Source organism: Zerene cesonia, chromosome 24 (assembly GCF_012273895.1).
Source record: "Zerene cesonia ecotype Mississippi chromosome 24, Zerene_cesonia_1.1, whole genome shotgun sequence".
In the NCBI taxonomy this organism is placed as follows: domain Eukaryota; kingdom Metazoa; phylum Arthropoda; class Insecta; order Lepidoptera; family Pieridae; genus Zerene; species Zerene cesonia.
The window spans coordinates 865,364-891,710 of NC_052125.1; the positions used below are offsets into that span (position 1 = coordinate 865,364).

At 35.3% G+C, this 26,347-nt stretch overlaps 3 protein-coding genes across 3 annotated transcripts in view; 1 reads left to right on the top strand and 2 right to left on the bottom strand.

Moving 5' to 3' along the window:
* LOC119836337 overlaps positions 1–1,193 on the top strand; it is a 16,417-nt gene extending 15,224 nt beyond the window's left edge. The window contains exon 16 of the mRNA XM_038361639.1: positions 71–1,193. The gene's annotated coding sequence lies outside the window, so the exon portion shown is untranslated. The remainder of the gene's footprint in view (positions 1–70) is intronic.
* A 2,997-nt stretch (positions 1,194–4,190) lies between these two features.
* LOC119836458 (cytochrome P450 6B2-like) lies at positions 4,191–7,319 on the bottom strand. The gene is made up of 3 exons (XM_038361786.1): positions 6,205–7,319; positions 5,339–5,586; positions 4,191–4,374 (listed from the first exon to the last, which is right to left on the bottom strand). The coding sequence occupies exons 1-3, from the start codon at positions 7,317–7,319 to the stop codon at positions 4,202–4,204; spliced, it is 1,536 nt and encodes a 511-aa protein (XP_038217714.1). The 3' UTR covers positions 4,191–4,201.
* An 892-nt stretch (positions 7,320–8,211) lies between these two features.
* LOC119836396 overlaps positions 8,212–26,347 on the bottom strand; it is a 44,183-nt gene continuing 26,047 nt past the window's right edge. The window contains exons 2-10 of the mRNA XM_038361707.1: positions 25,586–25,663; positions 19,199–19,343; positions 18,402–18,543; positions 13,752–13,924; positions 12,989–13,067; positions 12,554–12,696; positions 11,625–11,781; positions 10,747–10,875; positions 8,212–9,926 (exon numbers count right to left, since the gene is read on the bottom strand). Of these exons, the coding sequence (XP_038217635.1) occupies positions 9,729–9,926; positions 10,747–10,875; positions 11,625–11,781; positions 12,554–12,696; positions 12,989–13,067; positions 13,752–13,924; positions 18,402–18,543; positions 19,199–19,343; positions 25,586–25,655 (1,236 nt within the window). The 5' untranslated portion in view covers positions 25,656–25,663 and the 3' untranslated portion in view covers positions 8,212–9,728. The remainder of the gene's footprint in view (positions 9,927–10,746; positions 10,876–11,624; positions 11,782–12,553; positions 12,697–12,988; positions 13,068–13,751; positions 13,925–18,401; positions 18,544–19,198; positions 19,344–25,585; positions 25,664–26,347) is intronic.

Sequence of the window (26,347 nt, forward strand, 5' to 3'; positions counted from 1 at the left end):
ATCGTGTGTGAATCGCAAACACACCTTTTTTTTTTTCGTTTTTTTTTTAATATTTAATTTTTTATGTTAGGGCAGGTAAAGGTAAAAGGTAAAAGGACCTCTACAAATGCGTTGCTGTAAGAGTAAGAGATAGGGAAAGGGTTGACGACGGGAGAAAGGAAACGGACTAGGAAGGGTGAGGAAAAGGATACGCGCCTCAATTGTATCATATTTCATTTTAACTATAGGTGTCTCACTGTGATTCTTCTGACTTTTAACGGAATTAAAACACGATTTTTCTGCGTACTCTTATAGTGAATACATTTTTTTACTGTCTTTATTCAGTGTGTATTTTTTAACGGTTGAAATCCGTTAAATTCTTGTAAGGCTAAGAATATTATAAATTAAGTGTATTTTCGATCTCTTTTTAGTATATAACTTGAATGTTTTAACTTAATATTAGTTAATAATCGGCTCTGATATGTATTACGTATAAGTAATTATTTCATGTATTTTGTAAATAACTTACTTCATAAGTTACTACTGGTAGCATCTAAGTAAATTAAAAAGTTAAGTTAGTTATAGAGATTAAGATATACATATGTTATATATAATATAATTAAGTTTTTATTTTATGATACTTGATTTCGATTGATATATTTGTTCTTACTAATGCTAAAAACTAGCTATTCGCCTCGGTTTCGCCTGTGGTACATATAGACACATGTCATGAAAATATATTCGAAATCGGTTCAGCAGTTTTTGCGTGAAAACAATACAAACACATATACAAGAATGCAAATGTTTCATTTTTATTATAGCTGAGTCGGCGAATTTCGAACGCCAATATTATCAAAATCAACTCAGCCATTCTTGGGTTGCTAGACTAACGTATAATATCTGTAAGGTAGCAAAAACTAGTAAACCGATTTTAATAATTCTCTATCGTTTATATGTAAAGATAGATTATTATTAACTTGGTATATCTTCATAAGACCTGAATAAAGGTCATTGAATCTAATATACTTATACAAATGTATGTATTTATGATTTTTAACCGATTTTATAAAGTGGTATGGGTCTCAATTCGTTTTTTTTTCGTTTGTTACCATATAACATTTACTGGGTGAACCGATACTGATGATTCTTTTCTTTATTTGAAGCTAATGCCTCCCATGTGGTCCCCTTTAGCTTTGGTCTAGCTCTGACAATTTTAAAGCGGTTCAGTTTTGTGTTAAAAATTAAGTGAAGTCCCGTGTCCCCTAGTGGGGTATGGGGCAGATGATGTACATCTGTTTCACTGATCGATTTTCTTTATGGATAAGTAGGTGATCAGCCTTCTGTGTCCTGCCAGACCGAGACTTTTTTTTTTTTGCGTCCCCACCGGGAATCGAACCCAGGACCCCTCGGTTCTAAGCTCACGCGCTAACTACTGTACCAAGGAGGCGGTCAAACAATAAATATGTGTTAAAAATAATTATTGTAATATCATTATAAACGGACAATATTTTTGTGTTTTGTATTGTTTTGTTTTACATACTCGCATTTATTTATAACTAGCTGTACCCGCGACTTCGTTCGCGTTTGTCAATAAGTAAGTACTTAGATTGACTTTCACCCCTCCGCCCCTCAGACACCGTATCGATTTCCGGGATGGGACGGGATGATATAACCATACCAAGTTTCATCAAAATCCGTTCAGTAGTTTTTGCGTGATTCTCATTTGTGATACAGACAGACAGACAAAAAATTTTTAAATTACATTTTATACTTCTGTTTTCACAATAAAACGCCCCACAAAAATTCTAAATATCTTCAATGAACAGAATTTGATCCCGACCGTTTAAAAATTAATCTAAATTAGGAATACTGTACGGGTATATAATTTAAGAATGACTGTGTTGAAATAGATATAGTTTTTGTTTAGGGATAGGTACAATCTAATTGTGTACCGATCGTTATGTACAAACTGTGTACTATTGTTTTTTTTAATGTTTTCTGATTAAATGTTTGTGATTAAAACATTTTAGTTATTTCTTGTTTTATTTTTTATGTGTCCTTCGTCTTCGCTTCGCTTTAATCGTAAGTTCTTAGAAAAGAAATGCGTTATTCCATCTAATTATTTATCCACCTATCTCCTATCCATATCTATTATATCCAACCTATACAATTTCACTAAACTCGGTCAAGCAGCTTCCGTGGATTATCATAATAAACACTATTTTATAAATAGACACAGATTGATGTATTGTTTAATATTTTTTTCTTCCTTTTTTATCATTTCGTGCGCAATTGTTTTTGTTTGTTTGTTAGGTATATAAAACTGTAAAATCCATTGAGTACGCCATCGGCGGGACTTATACATACAGACATTTAATAATCCTACTGATATAAACGCCGTAATAAAGCGAAACTGGCGAATGATGAAATGTACAGAGATAGATTATAGTCTGGATTCATTCATTCATTCTGGATCATAGGCTACCACGCGGGTTACAGCTAGTATTGATTTATATTTATTTTTAAAGTGAACCTAGGTTACTTTAACATCCTAATGAATTCAATTATATAGTAGAAACCTAAAGTGTTAGATTTCATTCATAACTCGGTTACTTGCAATCAGAATTATTGAAATCTTTTCGTAATAATATTGATTATTTCAGTATTGCGTCATATCCTATTTAATGTCGGCTGAAAATTATCATAACATCCAATCACATACTATCAGATAAATATATATTTAAATTGCCTAATTTCTTGTAACATTGTTTTTATATCAAATTTAAAACTCAATTTTATAGTGAGATTTTGTGAGATTTGATTCAATCCTTTCCCCCCTCACCCAATATAACGAGAGATCTTTGGAGTAATTTTGATTGGGTGAGGAAATATCAGTATTTTGAATTATAACCAGCTCGAGTGGACTCTTCACTAAAGCGGCTCGACGGAACACAGTGGGGTTTTCGTCGGTAGAAATCCGACATATCCCACGGCTTTCCCCCATGCATGAGTATCTATGCAAGATTTCTTCATTTAAAAAAAAAGAAGAAAGGATTTTGAAAAGAACTGTCAGTAGGTACTTTTATTAACGACTAACAGATTTATACGGTTGTTAGGTACATTTATGAATAATCATATTACCTATATCTAATCATTATTATAATCATACTAAGTAAGTTATTATGTTTCACATGATTAAAAACTGCTTTCTCGTAACTTTTTCCTGATTCTAGCGAAAAAAAATTACATGATATTTGGAGAGAGCCCCTCTCCTCGCGAGATTTAGTGAGATTAACTCGAACCCCTTCTAACTTGAATGCCTCACGTAATTAATCTTAAGCTTCCTTAAGCTATAACTGTATACGCAAAACTACATTTAGTTGTAGTGTAGAGAATATAGTTTTAAATTATGAAAGTTTTAAATCATGGAACATAATTACTTATATAATATTATTATTTATAGTATAATTCGATATTACTAATAACTCAGATTAAAAAAGTGATTAAGTGAACACTGATCTGTGAACGATTAAATTAATAATGCTTCAAAATATGTGTGTATTAAGCGTCAATCATTAGGGTAATTAGGCCAAAACCGTGATAACACATTAAAAAACGTAATAAAGTAAATGGTTTATTTCTGACATCATCTTAATTGTATAATTAACATTCTACATTATATTAGTATGATTGCTTAATTATTTATACAAAAAATATTTGAAATGCAATATTTCTGATCACTGAAATGTAGGACATATTTATTACAATTAAAAACCACAGTTATTTACAAATACAGATAATACGCAGGACACTTAACTGACTTTTTGACAATATTTATTGCAAAGCGTGAACATTATACCCGGCAAATCTACTATTCAGACTTTCTTTTTGTATTAACAATTTTATCAATTTAACCAGTCAATTGTTTTTATTTGTCCTTTGAGTTTTATGGAAATCTTTGAAAAATACTATTACGGAGGCCGTAGGCCCGTTTCCTTTTCCTTAAACTTTTCCGTTGATTTATTTTTTCCCGTCGTCATTTCTCTCCTTTTTAACCCACACCCTTGTAAGCAATACATTTTCATAGCCCCTTTCTCTACAAATGTTCATTCTCTACAGAGTTCAACGGCGGGAAAATTACTTAAAAAAATGCGTTGTATATTCTTTTAAAATAAATATACGTACTTATGTTATTTAATCCTAAACACACTCTAGGCCTAATCTATTTTTTTCTCTTCTTTAGTAACAACGGTAGACCACCAAGCACGTTCTGGATAATTGTGGATGATGGATCGATGTCTGGGTAGCGTTTGCTGCTCTTGGAGGGTAATACTGAAAATTGATGGAGGAGGGCTGCGATTCCCGCCAGCGCTTGCATAACGCCCAAGCGTTCACCTGTTCGTGAAGAATTTAGCATCAATATAAGTTCTAAATTTTGATAGACCTTAAAATGAGATATAATGGATTAAACCGCCTTTAAATCGTAATAGCTGGATTAAATTTAAATAGTATCACATAAAATAAAAATATAAAGGGAGCAGTTACACCCAGTCGAAAGTTCGGAGGTAACAAACAAAGAGAAAATATAGAAATGAGATCTTCATCCTTATTTGAAGCCGATTGATAAATAAATAAGAACTCGCTTCGTCTGTATAACAGCATATTTAGTTAATGAATATTATATAATATCTTGCTATTAATATTTGTGATGAGAGCATATTTTGCATTTATTATTGAACGTCCAACTATCACAAATACGGAATTTTTTATACCTTATGCGATGCAATTCAAAGTACTCTTAAATAAGTAATCGAATAAGTGTTCGTACGATTATTACGTAACATTATTATTAGAAATTCTTTTGAATGCAAAATTAAATATTCACTCTTTATCCATCATCTTATAGTTATCGTTGTGACTATACCCGGGTACTGTACGAGTTATTTATAATTGTATGTTCGTATAATTTTGAATTATTCGTACGGGTATATCAGTTTTTTGTTTTCTTTATATTTAATTTATTTAAATAAAAGAATTGCCGGATAGTTAGAAGAATCTATATTTAAAAGAGACGTTATGCTCATGTTGAGGATCGATGATATTTATTTACGACAAGAAAAATATTTCAAATAGCAACATTTATATAAAACTAGCTGCACCCGGCAAACGCTGTTCTGCCTTACTCTTATCCTTTAGGGGTATGAAAAATAGATGTTGGTCGATTCTCATAGATACCGGATAAGCACAATAAATTTCATCAAAATCGGTCAAGCCGTTTCGAAGGAGTATGCCAACGAAAACTGTGACACGAGAATTTTATATATTAGATAATGTACTTCAAGTAAATAATTATACACACCAATACAAGCCCTTGGCCCGTCTCCAAAGGGCAGGAACAGATCCTTCCTTATCTTTTTATCCGGGTGAAATCTCATTGGTTTGAATTCCTTAGCGTCCTCGAAATATTTCTCGTCCGAATAGAGAGCTTGCGTGGAGATGACGACGCCTGTTCTATCCTCTAGGGTGAGGTTTGTCCCGGGGAAGGTATATTTGCCAGCTGTCTTTCTGGTCAAGAACCCGACCGGTGGCATGGTTCGCATGGCCTCTCTGTGGATATGTTTTTATTTATAGCTATGGTATCAACATAATAAAACAGTAACTAGACCATTTCTGTTCTGTAAATATATTTTAAGAGTAATTGCTATGCAATATGAATGTTTTATAGACGATGGGTAAAATTTTTTTAGTTAGTCTGTTGAATACTGGGCAGATTATGATAAAAATTGATATAGTGATAGATTTACTTTACGTTCAGCTACGATTTACTTGAAAGAAATTGGAAAGCCTTCCAAATTTCCATAAATGTAATTTGGGGATAAAAATAAATTCGTGAATTAAAAACTGAATACTATGATATTGGACTGGTCTTCAATATTCTAGTAGGTTTCTAAAATAATTCTTTGCTTCAATAAATAGTTGACGATTCGCGTCTAAAGTCGCAAAGAAGATCAAACTGCTAAACGGGCGGAAAGCCAGTTGTATACATCCTTATCCTTACTAATATGCAATATAAATGTGTTAATATTAAACTGTACTTTTTATTTATGCTCTTGAAAATGCCGATTATTTGAGTAGAATTGAGTATGTTATAATGTGCTAAGTAATATATGTGATAAGTAACAACAGATTTGTCTCAAATAAAAACCCAAAGAAATAGGTACTTACTTGAAAGCCATTTCTAAATACTTCATATCCTTAATAGCGTCGTAGCATAGCTTTCCATCGTACTTAGCTATAACTTCGTCAATTTCTTTTTGCACTTTCTCTTGCTCGTCAGGATGGTAAGCCAGCTGATGCAATAAGGAACTGCTTGACGAAGACGAGGTTTCAAACCCAGCTGCAAAGAACACAAACACCTGGGCAGCTATAAGCTGGTCGTCTAGTTCTAGCTCGACAATTTTTGGTGACCCATCAGGATTTCGTTTGTCCACCGACTCCCCGACCATCTTCCCCTTTTGTTTCAGTTCCAGCATCAGGTCGATAAAATCGTTTCTGCCAGAGGGTTTGTAATCTCTCTGACTCATAATTTGTTGTACTAGCGACATCGTCTTCCTCTCAATCTCAGGCGCAAACATGTATAAGTGCCTGAAGAGTTCCACGTTGGGAAACGTGCGTTTCAGAAGTTGGACCAGGATATCTCTCGATGTGATCGTGAAGATCCTCTTGCCGAGGCTTCTGAAGTCGTTCGATTCATCGTCCAGCGTTTTAGAGTCAATGCCGAAGCCGCAGGCGCCAATGAAGTCTGTCGTATAACGTGCCATTAGATCTCTGACATCCACCTCTTGCCCCTTTTCAGCATACGATTCTGCTAACACCGACAACTTCGCAGTGCGTTCAACGATTAGAGGGAACATGGCTTTCAATTTGGCGCTCGAGAACGCTGGTGTCATTCTCTGACGGAGCAGTTTCCACGCGTCGCCATCTACCGTGAACAAGTTTCGTAACATAGGCTCGATATCCTCCTTATGCGGGCTCAAACCACGTCTATGGAAGTATCTGAAGTCGGTCACTAAAATGTTCCTGATCAAGTCGGGGTCTCTCACGAGTATAGCTGGGTTGGTCGCCTCGAAATAACCAACGTACTTCTCATCAGGGAACCGGTTGTGAAGTTCATAGAACCGCTCAGATAAGCTGTGTTTATTAATGATGTGGCTGAGGTTGCTGCCGAAGAAGATAATCGGCTCATCGTATTTCACGCCCCTCTTTTTCCAGAAATCGTGGTTTCTTGTACCATAATAGTACAAGACGGCTATAAGAAATGCTAACACTAAGAACCACATTTTACAAATGAAATTATTTCGTTGGATATTAGTGTATGTACTTATCTTATGCAGACGATTACGATTCGTTATCGGCTCATTAAAAGATATGTGACAGTCTAAGATGTGATTATTTTCAACCGAGGTTCCCAAAAAAAGAGGTTCATGTATTTTTTTTTATTCTGTGACTCAGTAACGATAGGAGAATGATAGGAAAATGTCATATTTGGTTTCATTCCATCGATATTGAATTGTTACTTCGCTTCAGAGGAACGTCGATTATCTTTTTTAGAAAAGAAGTATCGTTTTATGCGGTAAAAGTTATAAGAAGTGTTTCTATTGAACATTTCAAATAATTCATAAATTGCAGGTGTCTTGCATAACTAGCAAGATAATATATTTTCCAATCGATTAGCTATCGATTAGACGATAACATATTAAATCTGTTTAAATATTGTCGGATTTATTTCAGAGTTCCTTTAACAGATTGAACTTGCATCTTTTATTTTAAAGCTTTTATGCATTTATGATAAAATGTATTTTATTATGGTTAACTACATACATATACTCATGATTTAATTGTTGTTATGAAGAAATGATGCCAAATTACTACCAATAAAAGCAATAACAGTAGATAAATTTTAAGTTTTGAATAAATTTAAGTGAAAAACACATACCAAAAAAAAGTATTTTATTATACCCAGTAGCCACTTCAGTTGTTACCATGAGTGTTAGTTATTGTTTCATATTTATCCTGGCAACTTCAAAAATATATCATATTCCATCCTATTTTTATATGTTCACTAGAATCTGTATCAAAATTGGTCAAGCTATTTTATAAATATAGAAATACATTTTATGCGATAAAGGAAATTTTATGCGAATATTGTAAGGTGTGCAAAAAAAACACATATCGTTTTAAAGTCAGTATATTTGTTAAAAATTCGTACATAACAGCGATATCGTTCCAGAACCCCATTGTTATTAAAAAAAAAAAAAATTATAGTATTAGTTCAACAATGGAGTAATTATGAAACGAATACCAATATTCGTTGTCTAAGCTAAAGCGAAATAAGCATTGTAAAATAGCACCTAATGGACGGATATAATGTTGCTATTGCAAAAATCTTAACATTTAGGTATGGCAGCCGTTTAGAAATTAAAGACTTTTAAAATAGCGATGTCTATTCGTTATATTAACTATAATATTTGAAGACTTCATAGATGACTTTATAATAGTCTTTAATTTCTAAATGTTATGACGCTTATGTAACATAAAACACAAGGAAACACTATGGCAACCATGTTACATGTTGACAATTTGAAATGACGCTCTGGAAAGTGGAATTTCTAATATTGAGAATTCGATTTTTAAATATTATACCGTTCATTTGAAATATTTCAACATTCGTTTAATTTGTTCGAAATCTTCCACGTATATAGATTTTGAACGCTTTTTTTGATAATTTGAAAGTTTAAAATCAAATCAAATGCATACTTTTATACCTACTGCATCTACAGTTTAATAGTAGATAATCGTTTGTAAGTTAAACAAATTCCACTTCCCATAAACTAAAGAGCATGATTTTCAAATGACCACAAACCATTAAAATCCCTCCACCTAGCCCGGGTCATGGCAGTTTATAGATAAAATAATAAATTGCAGAAAAAACCCTGACATTGACATACTATAAACAACTTAAGATCGCTTATAACGTCGTAAAAAAATGTCCGAGAATTGTTTTATGAAACATACATTCAAATTGAAAACTTATTTCCTGGCAGTAATGTTCAATCCATTCTTTCAATTTATAAAAAATTCTGCCTAATACACGCGTAGGCAGAGTTTTATTTCGGACAATTTTTTAGTTGTTTATTGTACATAAATGAAAATCACCTAAAAATCACGTCAAAGAAAATCCAATAACTCCTCGCACAGACATAAAAATCACATTAACGGCTTTTTATAACCAATGAAATGACTATTTATTCTACATTCTATATTTATTACGTAATGCAAGGCAACCTTCCATTAATTACATATTGCTAAACTTATAAATAGAGGACGGATGATTATCACAAATATAGATAAAATATTAATATTATACGGGTATTTTTATGGTAGTTAGCCTAAAATAACTATACTTATATTATGACTGAATCGTTGCGTAAAACGCAACCGTGGTACAGACAATAATGGCCGAAATTGTATAAAAGTATTTAAATTAAACAATAAAAAAAACGTATTTCATTCGTTGTTCCACTTATAACTAAACACGTCAACTGTCACACATCGACACAATTGGCGCCAAGTTTTTGACATTTGACACTTGACAGCTGGAGATTGTCACAGATTATAGAGACGGTAATAGATACGCGATTAACGAATAAAAAATGCACGTGAAATTATATTTTAATACACATATTTATTTAACTGGTGTGTGAATAGCCAGTGTTTGTGTAGGGACCGCTGTACAGCGAGCTGCCGGTTCTCGAATAAGTTTTGGGGTTTCGTCGCCTAGCTAATATGAAAGCTATGGCAGCGATCACGCATATCATCAAAATAACACCGGCCACGCATATACCGATAGCGAAGTTGCGTTGCGATATGCAGATTTCATCTTCCTTCTGTAAATTAAAGAGTTAATTAGTTATCTGTTGTTAGGCATTATAAAATAAAATATATTTATTACCAAGGACGAATATTCACAACAACGATGCTCTGCCTTTTGAACTAGGTGTTACTAACTACGTGTATCTCAGAAGACAATGACTTCCCTTTATATTCATGTACATAATATTTGTAATTTCATTTCATAGCAAATGCGAGTCAATCATATTACAAATGAAGTTTAAAATTGAAAGAAAGAAAGATTGTTTATTTAACACCACATAATGTTAACAAACGTATATTAAAAAGGTGGACTTATAACAAATTGTATTTCAGATTATTACAACTTTAGTGCTATTCTGAAAATCTGGCTTCCTTTCCTTTAATGAACGATAATGAATAAATATGATCTCTCCGTTTCCTACATCGCCTCATTTGTCAGCGATTTTCACACAAAGTAAGGCATCATTGACACATAACACCTAGGTCATTTGTCAGCAACATTTGCAGTAATTTTATAGTGTTTGCTAAATTGATAACAAAACACGTGGCTTTATGCAATCACTTCTCTTATCAATAGCAAACTGGCAAGCGTTGAAACATGATCTTATACTGCCCACAAGTATACACTACAATATGTATTTGTGTCATCTTTCAGCAATGTCAGCACTAACTCCCTTAAACTCAAATTCAAACTCAAACATTTATTTATTCAATAAGACTTCTTAAACAAGCACTTTGGAATCGTCATTACACAATTTTAATATTTACACTAAATCATCTGTCAGCACCTTTTCACCGACTCACAACTCACACCTCACCTCACTCACTACTCACCTTCTCACTCACAACGTCGTCGTTGTCCGGCGAGTCGGCCTCGTTGACGTAGAGGCCGGAGAACACCTCGACGGTGGCGGGCGCGCCCTCGCCCGTGTCGCGGCGGCTCCGCTTGTGGGAACAGGGCTCCTGGTAATAGTATGTAAAACAGTGGATTATTTTAAGATGATATAATGCTATTTCTTTAATTGTACGGGCTATGAAAGTGTGGATCGCTCTGTTTAAACCAATAAAAGGCACATATATATTATGTAAAATGGCGCGTGGATTATTTTAACTTTAAATAACGATACTTCGTTAACTACAAGGGCTTTTAAGCCATAGACTATACACTTATATACTGGTTTTAAGCCGAGGAACGCTTTATCTGAAGTTTTAGATACTGGTACGCAATTACTATCACTCTCCTTGTTGTTATTCAAACATTTATCATCTGATCCTCGACATGCCTACAAAGTTTGAATGAAATCTGTCTGTTTAAAGTGGGTCAAAATCGAGTCTAAAAGAGTTGCTTACATACAAACAAACAAGACAGGTGAAGCAAATAAAAGCGCGTAACTCAAAAGATGACAGAGAAGTTTGAATAAAATCTGTCCGTTTAAAGTGGGTCAAAGTCAGGTGAACCTGGGCGTGGGTCAAAATCGAGTCTAAAAGAGAACATATTAACAACAAGGATACAGGTGAAGCTGGGCGTGGGTCAAAATCGAGTCTAAAAGATGACATAGTAACTGACAAGAATACAGGTGAAGCTGGGGGTGGGTCAAAATCGAGTCTAAAAGAGAACATATTAACAACAAGGATACAGCTGAAGCTGGGTGTGGGTGAAAATCGAGTCTAAAAGATGACATAGTAACTGACAAGGACACAGGTGAACTCACGCAATCCGTGGGGTGGCTGAGGTCGCAGAGCTTGACCTCGCACGTGTAGTAGACGCTGGCGGTGTAGGGGAAGCGGTGCGCGGGGAACGCCACGCGCGCCTCCTGCGAGCGCCCGCTGTACTCGAAGCGGCCCATTATCTCGCTCTCCAGCGGACACCTGCGGTGCGGTGTTGTGGTGTTAGTGTTGTCACGAAAACAACCATTTACATGATGAATTTTGAAAGAACAGAAAAAAAATCGATTACGCAGCGGGATTCGAACCCGCGTCTTTTTGCCATACCGTAGCAACGCCTAGCTTCTCGGACACCCGTAATCCCGCCACAGTAATCGAATTTCTTCTACTCTTTTATGTGCCTAAGGGGCACCCCGCGCCATCTATTGAGTTGATTAAGAACCATCACAACTAATACGTAACATTATTTCAATGATATTGTATCGATGGAACGCCCGCCTCGTGATAAATTTTTATCTATTCTTTCAAAATTTATCATTTATAAAGCATTTCAATGCTATAACTAAAAATTAAAACATATGGAAATAAATAATTACTTTTATACTGTTTTGTTAATATATAATTTTAATTTCTACGCAGTGGTGGCTCAGTGGGGAGGACCTCGGAGTTAAAGTCGATAATTTAAGTGCGCATGTGGACACCTTCCCCACTACTCGAAACGGTGAAGGAATTAAAAGTTCGACGATATGTGACATCTGCCAACCCGCACTTGGCCAACGTGGTGGATTATGGCCTGACATGGTGCGGTTCGTGATACTAGTCAAGGGGTAAACTTTTAGTTCATCCACGTGACCAATCTACACGACAGACTGTTCAGTAAAGCCCCAATTAGATGATATAGAAAAGATGTATATATGGTCTGCAGCTAAAACTTCGCTAGCGCGATTCAGAAACGTATCGCTACCGTAGCACTCACCCATCGTTTGCGATCAGGCTCTGCTCAGCCCAGCCGAGCCCGTCCCGCACGGAGCACTCCGACACGAGCAGACCGTATTTGCGCTGTTTCTCCAACGATACAACAAGGGTAAGCGTATCGCCGATACGTACGTTCGATGCCACCTGAAATGGCCGATTTATATATGAATTCAGCTCTTTAAGTGAAGGAATTGATCGAAATGGGTTTAGTAAATTCAAGAAAAAAAATCTAGTCTTTACTCTAGTGTCATGGTTTTTAGATATGTTTTTTCATCATGCCTTATATTGATTTTCTAAACAAACGCAACAGGCCTTTGTGAGAACAGAGTAGAGCTTGTAAGATAGCAATAAAACACACAGTATTTAAAGTAGCCCACAGTGACAATTCAACATTTCTAGGTCAATATTTGACTCATTTAACGATATGGTACTCTACCTGTTTGTCCTGTGGATCGCCTTTGAAAATCTTCATGGTGACAGAAGGCAAGAGACCAGACTCTTCATCGTATTCATCACTGGAAATACAAACAAAATCATACTGGGTGATAATGTTTTTAGTTTCTTTTTGGTGTTCCAGTTTGTTTGTTTATAAGTGTCCCTTCAAATGATAGTTTTATTCGAGAAAACTATGAATAAAAGCAGTTTTTAAATATTATTTTTAACAACTAACTAAACCGCCTTCAAACCAACTTACATCAGAGTGGGGCTAGACTACATGACAGGCACCAGATTAAAAAAAAAAAAATCACAAAAATTACAATCAAATTGATAACCCCCTCCTTTCTCTCAGCAAATATTCAAGAGCGGTATTAGCGCTTACCATCAGGCGACTAAGCTCCAGAACCAGTCAGAACAAAACACGAAAAACATCTTTTAAAACGAGCGGCTACTGAAAATCAGCGCTGAGCATTACACGTAGCATATGTTGAGTAGTTACCCATTTTAGCACCACACCGATTAGCTTCAAACCCCCCCTTTTTATCATTAGTTTGGAAAGATTGCTGTGGATTTGTTAAATCTTAAATAAACTCTTTCTTATAAAATAATAATAATAATAATTGTGTCCCACAACATATTAAATTCTCTAAAGGGCCTCTGTGTGTTGGATCTGTGTCCCCACGTAAGCCTTCCAAAAGACCGGGTGCTTTCCTGGAGGTACCCGAGTATTATGGAGAGATAAACATAATAAATGAACTCACCTATCAAAGCCGTTCGCAGTGAGCCGATCCGCGTGCGGCCTGTGGAGGTGGTACAGCGTGAGGTCCCGCCGGCGGTAGCGGCAGCGCACGTGGTAGCCGCGTCCCTGGCCGGTCACGAGCCGCAAGTGCGGCTGCACTATGATGTTATTGTAGTATTCTACTGTGCCATCGTCCTGGGGATCAGATAAGCATTTTAATACAAAATTAAATCGCCTTCAAATTGTCAGAACTAGACGAAATTTCGATGGGAGCACACAGGGGGCATCACATTTTGAATAATAACAGAATCCTCAAGATCGCTTCACACGGACAAAGTTTTAAAGGTAAGGAAACGAAATAAATAGTCGAACAGAAGACCGAGAACCTTTTTGAAGTCGATTAAGAAACTAAGTCCTCTCAACCCACGCGTGATAACGCTTGCTATTAAAAGTCGGGAGAAAATATGATACCTACATACTAATATGTATAGCTATAGAGGTTTGTTATACTTAAACGCGCCAATCTCAGGAACTACTAGGTCGATTTGGATGAAAATTAAGGATTTTGGAGACGGATAATTTGAGATTTAGGATGCGTAAGTAAGGTTGTTCTATTGCTTGTTTATTCTATAGATTAGTGTACGTTTCATTAAATTATATCTGTACTAGCTGCGCCCCGCTCTTTCACCCGCGTAAGTCCGTATCCCGTAGGAATATCGGGATAAAAATTTACCTATATGTTATTCCAGTTGTTCTGCTATCTAATTACCAAATTTCATTGCAATTGGTTCAGTAGTTTTTGCGTGAAATAGAAACGAACACACACACATCCTTACAAACTTTCGCATTTATAATATTAGTAGGATAAGAACAAGTGAGACAACTCAATTGATTCTATCATTCGAGTGTAATCTCTATATTTTGAAAGCTATACTTATTGCAGACCGTTGCGCTAACCTACATGCGCAGGCGCACACGGAAACACGTGGAATGAATCACTAATCCGACATCTCGTCGGTAAGTCTGTCAAGGGTACATCGTGTCATAATTCTGACATATTGTGTTAGAATGTGCATATTTTGCAATATTTAATTATTTTTTTTATTTATTTATTTATTCACACCAAATAGAAATATGCAATAATCATGGACTGCGTAATTTAAATGAGTCTCTTTTGAGTCTTCCCGTGACCACGCTCGCTGTAAAGTGTTGAAAACGTAGGGTTTTTTTTTATGTAACAGTCGACAATGGAGCTGGTGGGACGCCTGATGGTAAGCGCTACCAACGCCCATGAACATTTGGAGAGGCATAAGGTCCAAGCCAGACCTTACGCCTCTACAAATAGATTGCCGACTTTAATAGGAAAGAATTAAGGAAGGACTGGGAAGGGTAAGGAAAAGGATATGGGCCTCCGGCTAATAATATAATGAATGAATCGCGTTTAAAATCCGTTAAACAGTTTTTAATTTCTAAATGCGTAATTCAAGTTCGAAAATGACATGGATGGGGAACTAGACACGTCCAATAATTAAATTGATTTGAATAAATAATAATCTGTCTCATAGAGGAACGGTTTTTTTATGTCACAGCGAGCCACTGAGCTGGCGGTTCGCCTGATGGTAAGCGATCACCACCGATCAAGAACTGAGAAGAGATAGTGTCTCTGGGAATGCGCTACCCGCTTTTAAGGGGAAAGGACTGATGACTGGAACGAAGGAAAGGACGGAGAAGGGTGAGGAAAAGGAAAGGGATCTATTTTCTTGCAGTGCCTTAGTAAAAAATAAAGTAAAGTGTTTTTTTCTACAGACATAAGTCATAAGCAGTTTTGAATGATGCCTTTAGTTATAGACTTTAGTGTGATTAAAGTCCCAGACAAAAACTTCCTGTTCGAAAAAACAATCTATAAATAATTTAAAGATCACTATTCTACATCCACTATTCTGTATAAAAAACACGAATTTTATTGTCCTAAAAACCCTTACAAAAAACCATTACAAATAAAAACAAAATGACATTATCACACCTGAGAGCAAACAACAAACCCTAACCAAATACATCACTCAAATATTATATTGTTAGACGTATACTTTATGGTGTTATTTTTATACGAGTTTTTTGTTCTAATTTGCTAACTGTACACATGTTTAAAAAGCTTTTAACATACTGGAGATAAACAAATATAGAGAAACAACAATAGGCTTTACGAAATATGTAGCTGGGGTTTTGAATCCAATGTTGTTGACTTTTACAAGGCGACAATAAGTTAGTACGCACTTCCGACGGGTAAATTGCTTCGTTTATTTATTTTTTAGTGTATTTGGTACCTAATTCTACTAATATTATAAATGCGAAAGTTTGTAAGGATGTGTGTGTGTGTGTTTGTTGCTCTTTCCCGCAAAAACTTCTGAACCGATTGTAATGGCATTTGATACGTAGATAGCTGGACAACTGGAATAACATATAGGCCACTTTTTATCCCGATATTCCTACGGGATACGGACTTACGCGGGTGAAACCGCGGGGCGCAGCTAGTAATTAAATAAGCGTACAATAAAAGAATCAACACTTGGCTGGTGAACCTTTTGTGTAGTATAAAAATTGAATAGAGGTTTCTAAATCTTTTGCTGTACTAAATAGTTAGAAAATGTTATTCACTTTGAAAATACGAAATTGAGAGGCCCCTTTTGATAACAGACGTTGCCGCACAGTACTTGTCTTATTTTTTAGGTTGTTTTAATGTGTAATATTTTGTTATAGTGTTTAAATTCTTTACTTTTATTACGTTTTTTTTTACATTTTTCTGTTTCTGTATGGCTTTGGTATCAATAAATGTTTTGTATTTTTTTTATAATTTTTAAATCCACGTTAGTGAAGCAGAAGGCGAATAGGTATTATGACATTTTTGTTATAATATGATACGAAAAATATTTCTACACAAAGTTATATTCTATGCCCATAAATATGGCGCCAAAAATGAATTTGATCTAAATTCAATTTATGGTCTGTGTAGATATAAATGTCAAACGTATTGGCGGGAAAAATATATTATCCATTTAATTAAATAACTGCCTTTACCTGTAATTTCAAATGGAGTTATTTACACACACACACACACACACATTTAAGTGTGTGACGTATGAATTTGTGACAGATTTATATTTCAACACCTATTTTAATAAAAAAATTAATAAATCATAACATATTTTTCAATTAAATAGCCTTCAATGCGCATGTATTCTAGCTATATAATCTGCGCGGGTATAAATGTCAAAGTTATTGGCGGGAAAAAAAAATAAGAACCGTCAAGAGACCTTTCAACAGCCTTGTGGTACCGCGGAGGCGGGGTTATTGGTCTGTTTGCATATTAAGTGACCGAACTGGTCATTGGTTTGCGAGAAACGTATGCGTTTTAATCGTCAAATGTTTTATGAACTTGAATATGCCATATTTGCCTGCGTTTAATTGCGATCTATGTTAAATATTACTGTTATTTTTAATTGAATACATCCTTTTTTGTTCGTATGATTAAAAAGTTCAATAACTTTTAGATGACATGGTGGATTGTTAAAATAAAAGTTGAGAACCATTTCTCAGAACTAGTTAAATCAAGTTATCATAGGGATTTTTTTTAATAAATAAAATAGTGTTTTTTTTTTTAATAAATAAATAAAGAAAGTTGTTTCCAATTTTACAAAATATGCAGTAGCAGGTAGGGTAATTTTATTTTATTTCGCATATTCCAATAATAATCAATGACATGTGTCTGTATGGATAATGGATATTTCGATTATAAATTCACACCACACATTGACTTCCTTCCAAATGGTAGGGTACAACGGATATGACGTCATCTCCCCTTATTGTTACGGGTACTGGACCCTTTAGTTAGGGTCCGTGGGACACGCTTTTTAACCGCCGACTCGGACATAATTCCCTACAATTTTATATCGCTGAGTGTGTTGAAAATACTTTTAATGTACCTTCTACATACATGCATTATAGAGATAGATTGTAACGTATAATCTAAAATCTAAAGCCTAAACCCACATAGGAGACCTGTGTCCCAGCAGTGGGAACATATATGTTTTTTAAAATTATAAAATCTAAATGCGAAAGTGCGTATGTTTGTAACTCTGTCCGTCTGTAACGCAAACGTAAACGCCACTGGACCGATTTGAATGAAATATTTTACGAAGATAGTTTAAGACCTGAGAAAGGATATGATGGGTTTTATCACGGAAATCCCAAAGCAACGGGAACAATAAGGGATTTCTTTGATCACGCGGGCGGGCGAATCTTATGCGAGAAACTTCAAGGTAGTCCTTAAATATATAAATTACGTCTCACATTGTTTGTCCGCAATGGACTTCAAAACTACTCAACCGATTTTAATGAAATGTGCACACCATGTGCAGTTTGATTCAACTTAAAGAATACGATAGTTTATATGACTACCCGGGCGTAGCAAGGGGCGTGCAGCTACTAACATATAAGTCCTACTAGCGGTTCGCCCCTGCTTCGCCCGTAGTACATATATAGCCTATAGCCTTCCTCAATAAATGGTCTATCTAACACTGAAAGAATTTTTCAAATCGGACCAGTAGTTCCTGAGATTACAGCGTTCAAACAAACAAACTCTTCAGCTTTATAAAACTGGTATAGATTTACTCACGTTATCAGTCGACATAGTGTTGCAGCCCTTCAAGGGCAGGCTGTACTGCAGGTCGCCCCGCGCCGACACGTACTCCCGCAAGCATGTGGAGTTCGAGCCCAGGCCAGCTGGGTACACGATGCCATTGAAAGTGTCGTATATACTGAAACGTCAAACGATTATATGTTAAGCCAGCTGCGCCCGGGGTTTCAACCGAGTAAGTCCATATCCCGTAGGAATATCGGGATAAAAAGTTGCCTATGTGTTATTCCAGGTATCGAGCTGTCTACGTACCAAATTTCATTGCAATCGGTTCAATAGTTTTTGCGTGGAAGAGCAACAAACGCACACACATCCTTACAAACTTTCGCATTTACAATATTACTAATATTTAACGGGTTTAAAACGCTATTTAATGATCGCGTCTTAAACCCGTTTTAAACGCATATGCGTGTAACGTATTATATAAAAATATGTTCTTTTACCTGGCACTGTCATGTGATTTTCTTTATTAACCGACGTCAGAAAAGGAGGAGGCTCAATTCGACTACTTGTACTTTTTTTTTTGTTTTTTTTTGTTTGCGCCTCCTGCTAACTTAGTTCGAACATTTTGCAGAGATTTAGTTATATTGTTGAAAATAAGTATACTTAAATGAGTGATAAAGTAGAGACAACCAGTAATTAAAAACCTCCTCATTTTATGATAGTCGGTTGAAAATCTGTAAAAAAAACTAACCACCACCTGTAACCTAATCAATGCTAACTCATATAATTACTAACTACTAACTCAACTAAACGTAAGCCGTTAACCAACTCACCTATTCGCGTGGCTAGTGGCGAGCGAGATGGTGACATGCATGCTGTCCTTCTCGCACGCGACGGCCAGCGTGTCGAGAGGCGCGAGCGCACCCGGCCACTCGGAACTCGATTCGGTGACGGATGCTATAGCTGTGTTCGGTAATTCTAGAAAGATAGATAGATAGATTGAACGTTTATTAAAAGAACACATTAAATACACGAAAAAGCAGTGGTGGCTCAGTGGTGATAAACTCGGACTTCAAAATCGATAAGTCGGGGTTCGAAACCGGGCGAGTGTGCAGTAAATGAATTGATTTTTCAATTTATCTGCGCATGTGGATAACATCACCACTGCTTAAAACGGTGAACGCAAACATCGTGAGGAAACCGGCATGTCCGAGAATCAAAAGTTCGACGACATGTGACATCTGCCAACCCGCACTTGGCCAGCGTGGTGGATTATGGCCTGAACCCTCATAGGAGGCCTGTGTCCCAGCAGTGGGAACATGTATGGGCTGATGATGATGATGATGATGATGAAATACACGACAATTACAAAATAAAGCAATTAACAAACGAATAAACAAAGAAAAATTAACACACAGGCAAAAACAGGACGGAGACAATTGTGCACTGTGTTTTTGAATAGGGTCTTGGCTCAGCATAAATAACAGAGTCAATAAGACCCTGACGCTGATATTCTGCCAACCCCACGAAACAGAAATATTTAAATTACAGTCAAGAAGAAAGAGGGAAGTAAATAAATTCATCACCTTTAAATCAACACGGCACATACCCAGAAAGCTTCATGTTAAAAAATACTTTATAGATAAATTTGTAACTAAGTAATATCTGAGAAATTTTGAAAGAACAGAAAAAAAAATTGATCACGAGGCGGGATTCGAATCCGCGTTTTTTTGTCAAACCGTAGCTTTACCCACTGGACATGCTCGCGAAGTCCACGGGTGAAGTAAAGACTATTAAGCCAGGTTGTTATTTATTATCCTAATTGATGTCATTAACTCGAAAGTTTGCAAGAATGTATGTTACTCTAACACGCAAAAAACACTGTCGAGATCTGTATGAAATTTGGAAGAGAGATAGATTATAGTCTGGATTAACACATCTATACTAATATGAGCTGAAGAGTTTGTTTGTTTGTTTCAACGCGTTAATCTCAGGAACTACTGGTTCAATTTGAAAAATTCTTTCAGTGTTAGATAGCTCATTTATTGAGGAAGGCTATAGGCTACGCGTGTACCACGATCGAAGCCGGGGCGGACCGCTAGTAGGTTACTATTTCACCACGCGAGTGAAGCCACAGGTTCCAGCTAGTATATGTGCATGCATAAATTATTTATCTCCATATATTTCTTAGGAAGCCAAGACATGTGGCAATAGAAACTCAGGCACAGATAACATAAGAGTAGACATAGTTAACTACCGTATGGTACCGTGGTAGAAACGCGTTGAACTCTTTAGTAGATAAATTATTTGTCATCGACATTTTTTAGATGCTTTTAATATAGTGCTGCCATGAAATAAGATGAATTCATTGAATGAATTGATGAATCTTGAAACAAGATAACGTGTATAAAATGAAAAAAAATACATGCACTTCCTTTAAAAAAAAAAAAAAAATATATATATATATATATATATATATATATATATATATATATATATATATATATATATATATATATATATATATATATATATTATAGCTAGAGTTTCTTTAGACGTGTCTTTTAATGGTGAAAATACAGAAAAATATGAATATATTAACCGTTTCAAAAGCAGTTTCTGCAGAGAAAAGCCGCCAAGAAACTAAAACTACTCTTTTATTATATTCCAAGTTAAGTCAGGTTATTAAATCCGATTGATTATAATGATGTAACCTTGTGACATTTTGCGACTTATTTCATATGCCCACTAGTTGCGCCTCGTGGTTTCACCCGCGTAAGTCCGTATCCCGTAGGAATATCGGGATAAAAAGATTGCCTACATGTTATTCCAGTTATTCAGCTGTCTACATAACAAATTTCATTGCAATCGGTTCAGTAGTTTTTGCGTGAAAGAGCAACAAACACACATGCATCCTTACAAACTTTCGCATTTATAATATTAGTAGGATTAGGAAAGTATTGACAACTGGAAAGGGTGAGGAAAAGGAAACAGCCAACAGCCCTTCTCTTTTTAAAATGAACGTGAAATACTAAAAATTCAAAACCAAATAACATAATATAATGAAACAATAAAAAATTACAAAAAACCATGATTAATTAACTCATTAATTCTAACATAAAAACTCACACAGATATAAGATTGCATTCTTATGAATATTGCCTATATGTTATTCCACTTGTCCAGCTATCTACATACCAAATTTCGTTGAAATCGGTTCAATAGTTTTTGCGTGGAAGAGTAACGGTTCATAAATAAAATAAAACATCGATAGTATTTTCTTGTGTTTGATTTTACGCGAGTATTATAGATTTAGAAATTAAAAAGTTTTTAACGGATTTTAAACGCGATTTATTCAATAATATAATGTTAATAATAAAATGAATAAATGGCGTTTAAAATCCGTTAAAAAGTTTTTAATTTCTAAATAAAACATCGATGTAATTTGATTATCAAAAGAGCTTCTAAACGAACTACCTAGTTGAATAAATTGATGTTTGAGTTAGGACTTGAGTTTTTCGTATTTTAGACGAATCTATACTAATACTAGCTGCACCCGGCAAACGCTGTTTTGCCTTACTCTGATTATTATGTAATAGATGGTATGAAAAATGGATGTTGGCCGATTCTCAGACATATCCGATATGGACACAAAATTTCATAGGAATCGGTCCAGCCGTTTCGGAGGAGGTTGTTAACTTGTGTCACGGGAATTTTATATATATATACTAATATTATATAGCTGAAGAGATTTTTTGTTTGTTTGAACGCACTAATCTTAGGAACTACTCGGTCCGATTTGAAAAATTATTTCAGTGTTATATAGCCCATTTATAGAGGAAGGCTATATACGTACCACGGGCGAAGTCGGGGCGGACCGCTAGTAAGACTATAAAGCGGAAAGATTTGTATGTTTGTAACGTTTTCAAACAAAAACTGCTGAAACGATTTAAAACATTCCTTCACCACTAGAAAGCTGCAACCTAGAGCAACATAGGCTACATATATACCACAGGCGAAGCCGGGGCTAACAGTTGACTCCCACATTATAAAACCGAATTATATTTAACAATTCCAACCACACCCAGGCCCACAGCGCGCGGTGCATCGAAGCAACGGTATCAACTAGTATGCATATAAACATAACGATTGAACTCGTGATAAACAAAAATACAAGTCGAGAATATGAAATAGCCATCGCGCGGTTCGTGATGAGCGGAGCGGGTTGAGTAATCGCTTTCGCTAAGCGGTGGCGATTTAAAACGGTATTTTGCTTTAAATTTAGGAACATTGCAATGTTTATAACAATCAATATCACATTGAGATGAGGTGAGGTTTTTTTTCTGAAAACGGATATTAAATGATCATTTATCTAGGATAATATGTTTGTTCGATTTTAATTGACAATTTAATCTAATTAAAAAATTGATCATATCTTTATATTACATCTATCTATCTTATAAATGAAAGTGGTGTTAGTTACACTATTAATAGCTCAAGAACGTATTAACCGATTTGGCTGAAAATTTGTGCACAGGTAGATTAGAACCCGAAAATCCCACGGGAACGGGAACATGCGGGGAAATCCCCGGGTCTATCTTTCCTGCGACTACGCGAGCAAAGCCGCGAGCGGAAAGCTAGTTAAATATACACTAATAAAATGTGGTTGATGTATATGTTTGTTTGAACGCATTAATCTCAGGATTATTATTTCAACTTTAGGTATGTGCCTGATCTCGAAGTAGTAATACTATATATGTAGCTCTACTATATACGATCTTTGCAGAATAAAGCTGCTTCAGATATGTAACTGCGAAATGAGACATACAATTTGTTAAACGTTTATTTTGTGTTCATTATGAGAATGAATGATTCTTCAAAAATATCGTTCCTGTTAATATGATTTCTTAAGAAATTTAAAAATGTTCAACGGATTTATTCAATACTAGCTTTTATCTGCGGCTTTGCACGCGTTAAATTCGGAGTAGTTTAATAGATGTTTGATACATATAAACCTTCCTCTTGAATCACTATTAATTAAAAAAAACCGCAACAAAATCCGTTGCGTAGTTTTAAAGATTTAAGCATACAAAGGACGTAGTGACAGAGAAAGCGACTTTGTTTTATACTATGTGGTAATATTATATTTCTTTCAAAGCACTAATATGTTACAATATTAACTATGTCCAAATTATTTTCTTGTGTTTGATTTTACGCGAATATTATACATTTAGAAATTAAAAACTTTTTAACGGATTTTAAACGCGATTTATTCAATGTCCAAAGTATATAAAAGACGAAGGAAAATAAATTCATGAACCGCTCCGCCCATCAGCGTAACTAAAAAATTCTTGGCGCCGGGACGTTGACCCCGGCCGACTACCTTCGTATTGGAATATCACAATGCGTCTTTTTGTGTCTATTTGTGGGCTATTCTGTCATTACGAACTGGTTTGCTGGATACTTTGTATGTCCATTAGCTGGCTGTACTATGTTTGCGTATCTGTATCGTTTGGAACTTATCTTGGACTGGTTTTTCCCCCCGGCTTCGCTCGTGGTACATATATAGGCAATAGATATAGTTTAATGAAGTTGCAGCTTAGTGAAAGAATTTTTGAATTCTGTCCAATGCTTTTTGCGTGAAAACGTTATAAACATATTATGTCAATAATCTATAATCACAGATGTTAACTGTTGAATTTTTCTAAATTTTAATTCTTGTATATGGCGAAAGCTATTATGAGTGTTGCCCGGAATTTTATTCTAAAGGTTCATTCAGAGATAAGTTGGTGGCACTGTAGCTAGCTTGCCGCCGCTTGATTATTGGATGTAATGTTATCTATATCAGGAAATCTATAAGTATATAGAGTTTATACACTGTTTCGAACGGTGAGTGGAGGAGCCGGAGGCCCGTTTCCTTTTCCTCACCCGTCCTAGTCCATTCCTTCTTTCCAGTCGTTAATTAATCCTTTCCTTTTCCCTTACCCCATAAAAGCGGGCAGCGCATTCACAGAGGTACTACCTTTGCGAATGTTTATGGGCGGTGGTGATCGCTTACCATCAGGCGAACCACCAGCTCAGCAGCCCGCTATGACATAAAAAAAAGTCCGAGAATTAAAAGTTCGATGGCATGTGACAACCAACTCTTGGCGAGCGTGGTGGCCTGAATCCTCATAAGAGGCCTGTGTCCCTGCGGGGGAAATACATGCGAGCTATTAAAAATTTTATAATCTTATTTATGTCGCTGTATGGCCGACCCAAATTTTATAACGGTAGTTAGATGTTTACGCTTTTATTATTATTTTATGAATCGCTTCAGAAGAAATACTAAAGGAATTTATAAATCGGTTGAAACGTTGGGTTTTATGAAGTTATTTTATGATTCTACTTTATCGATTTGAAGGACTTAAGTTTAATCTTTTGAAAGTGAACGAAATAAGAATAATTGTGAAAAAATTAATTATTATAGCGGCATACAATATTTGTATCTTCACTACAAAGTATAAAACGAAGTCGCTTTTTCTGTCACTATGTATGCTTAAATCTTTAAAACTACGCAATTGATTTTGATGGGTTTTTTTAAATAGATAGAGTGATTTACGAGGAAGGTTTACATGTATAATAACATCTATTAAACTACTCTGAATTGACGCGTGAGAAGCCGCGGGCAAAAGCCAGTATATGTACTCAATACGTATTATTACTTTTTATAAATTAACTTATAAAAAACATCTAAACTCTATTAGCAATCTACCAAAGTCCGTTTAAAATCGGTCAAGCAAAGTCAAGCAAAATCTGCAGCGTAAAAAGTAAGTTTTCGATATTAAATAGTCACAAGTCGGAAGTTACATAGAAATCACTGAATATCAGTGCTGATACTGACGCTGACGATGTTTATCAGCGTAGGTAATTTATATATAAATAATAATATACAGTCTATATTTTTAAGAGACAAAGGGTTATTCTCGAATTGCTTAAAGACACTAATAATGACACAATTTGTCAAAGTCTTCATCGTAAAAAGTAATTTTTCGATATAAAACATTCACAAATCGGAAGTCACAGAGTACTCACTGAATATCAGTGCTGACGCACGCTCACAATGTTTATCAGCGTGCGCAATAATATGTAAAAAATGTCTTATGTTGTTATGGGGTAATAAAACCAATGTTTTTGTACAAACGTTTACTAAATTTTGCGTCTGTTTCATTAATAATTACCTGAACTCGATGGTAACTGCTTTGACCGCGCGGTCGCTAGCAGCGCTGCCGTTAAAACCAGCCTCCACATTGCTCGGCCTGAAACAAGGATATTAGATCATTAATCAGTTGAAATCAAGTCAAATATCTGTATGCCGCTAGTATATGGTTAATAGTGTTACGAACTATTGCAACACGTAAACTGCCAAAGCAAATGGTGTTCACTATTTTAAATCAATAATGCTTATAACAAATAATATATTAATCATTAATTTTATATATAAAATTCTCGTGTCACAATGTTAAGTCTCTATACTCCTCCGAAACGGCTTGACCGATTCCTCTGAAATTTGGTAAGCATATTGGGTAGGTCTGAGAATCGGCTAACATCTATTTTTCATACCACTAAACGATAAGAGTAAGGCAGAACAGCGTTTGCCGGGTGCAGCTAGTATATCTCTAAAAAATTGCCTTAAGTAATTAATATGTAAAATAATAATATCCTATCCTATCCTGTTAATCCTACTCCTGCTAATATTATAAATGCGAAAGTTTGTGAGGATGTGTGTATTTTATTTATTTATTTATTTAAACATTTTATTGTGCTGCCAACAAAATACAAAAACAAAACTTATACTAAAAAAAAAAGGATTTTAAGAATTTTATCTTAATCTTCGAGATCTTAATCTTTCAAGCAAAAACTACTGAACCAATTGCAATGCAAAATTGGTACGTAGATAGCTGGACTACTGGAATAACATATAGGCAACTTTTTATCCCGAT

Excerpts from the sequence above, each read along its gene's own strand:
- LOC119836458 (XM_038361786.1), bottom strand. The coding sequence starts at position 7,319 with ATGTGGTTCTTAGTGTTAGCATTTCTTATAGCCGTCTTGTACTATTAT. Across the intron at positions 5,587-6,204 it reads TATTTAGAAATGGCTTTCAA|AGAGGCCATGCGAACCATGC; the intron begins GTAAGTACCTAT and ends ACATATCCACAG. Across the intron at positions 4,375-5,338 it reads CGGGCCAAGGGCTTGTATTG|GTGAACGCTTGGGCGTTATG; the intron begins GTGTGTATAATT and ends CTTCACGAACAG.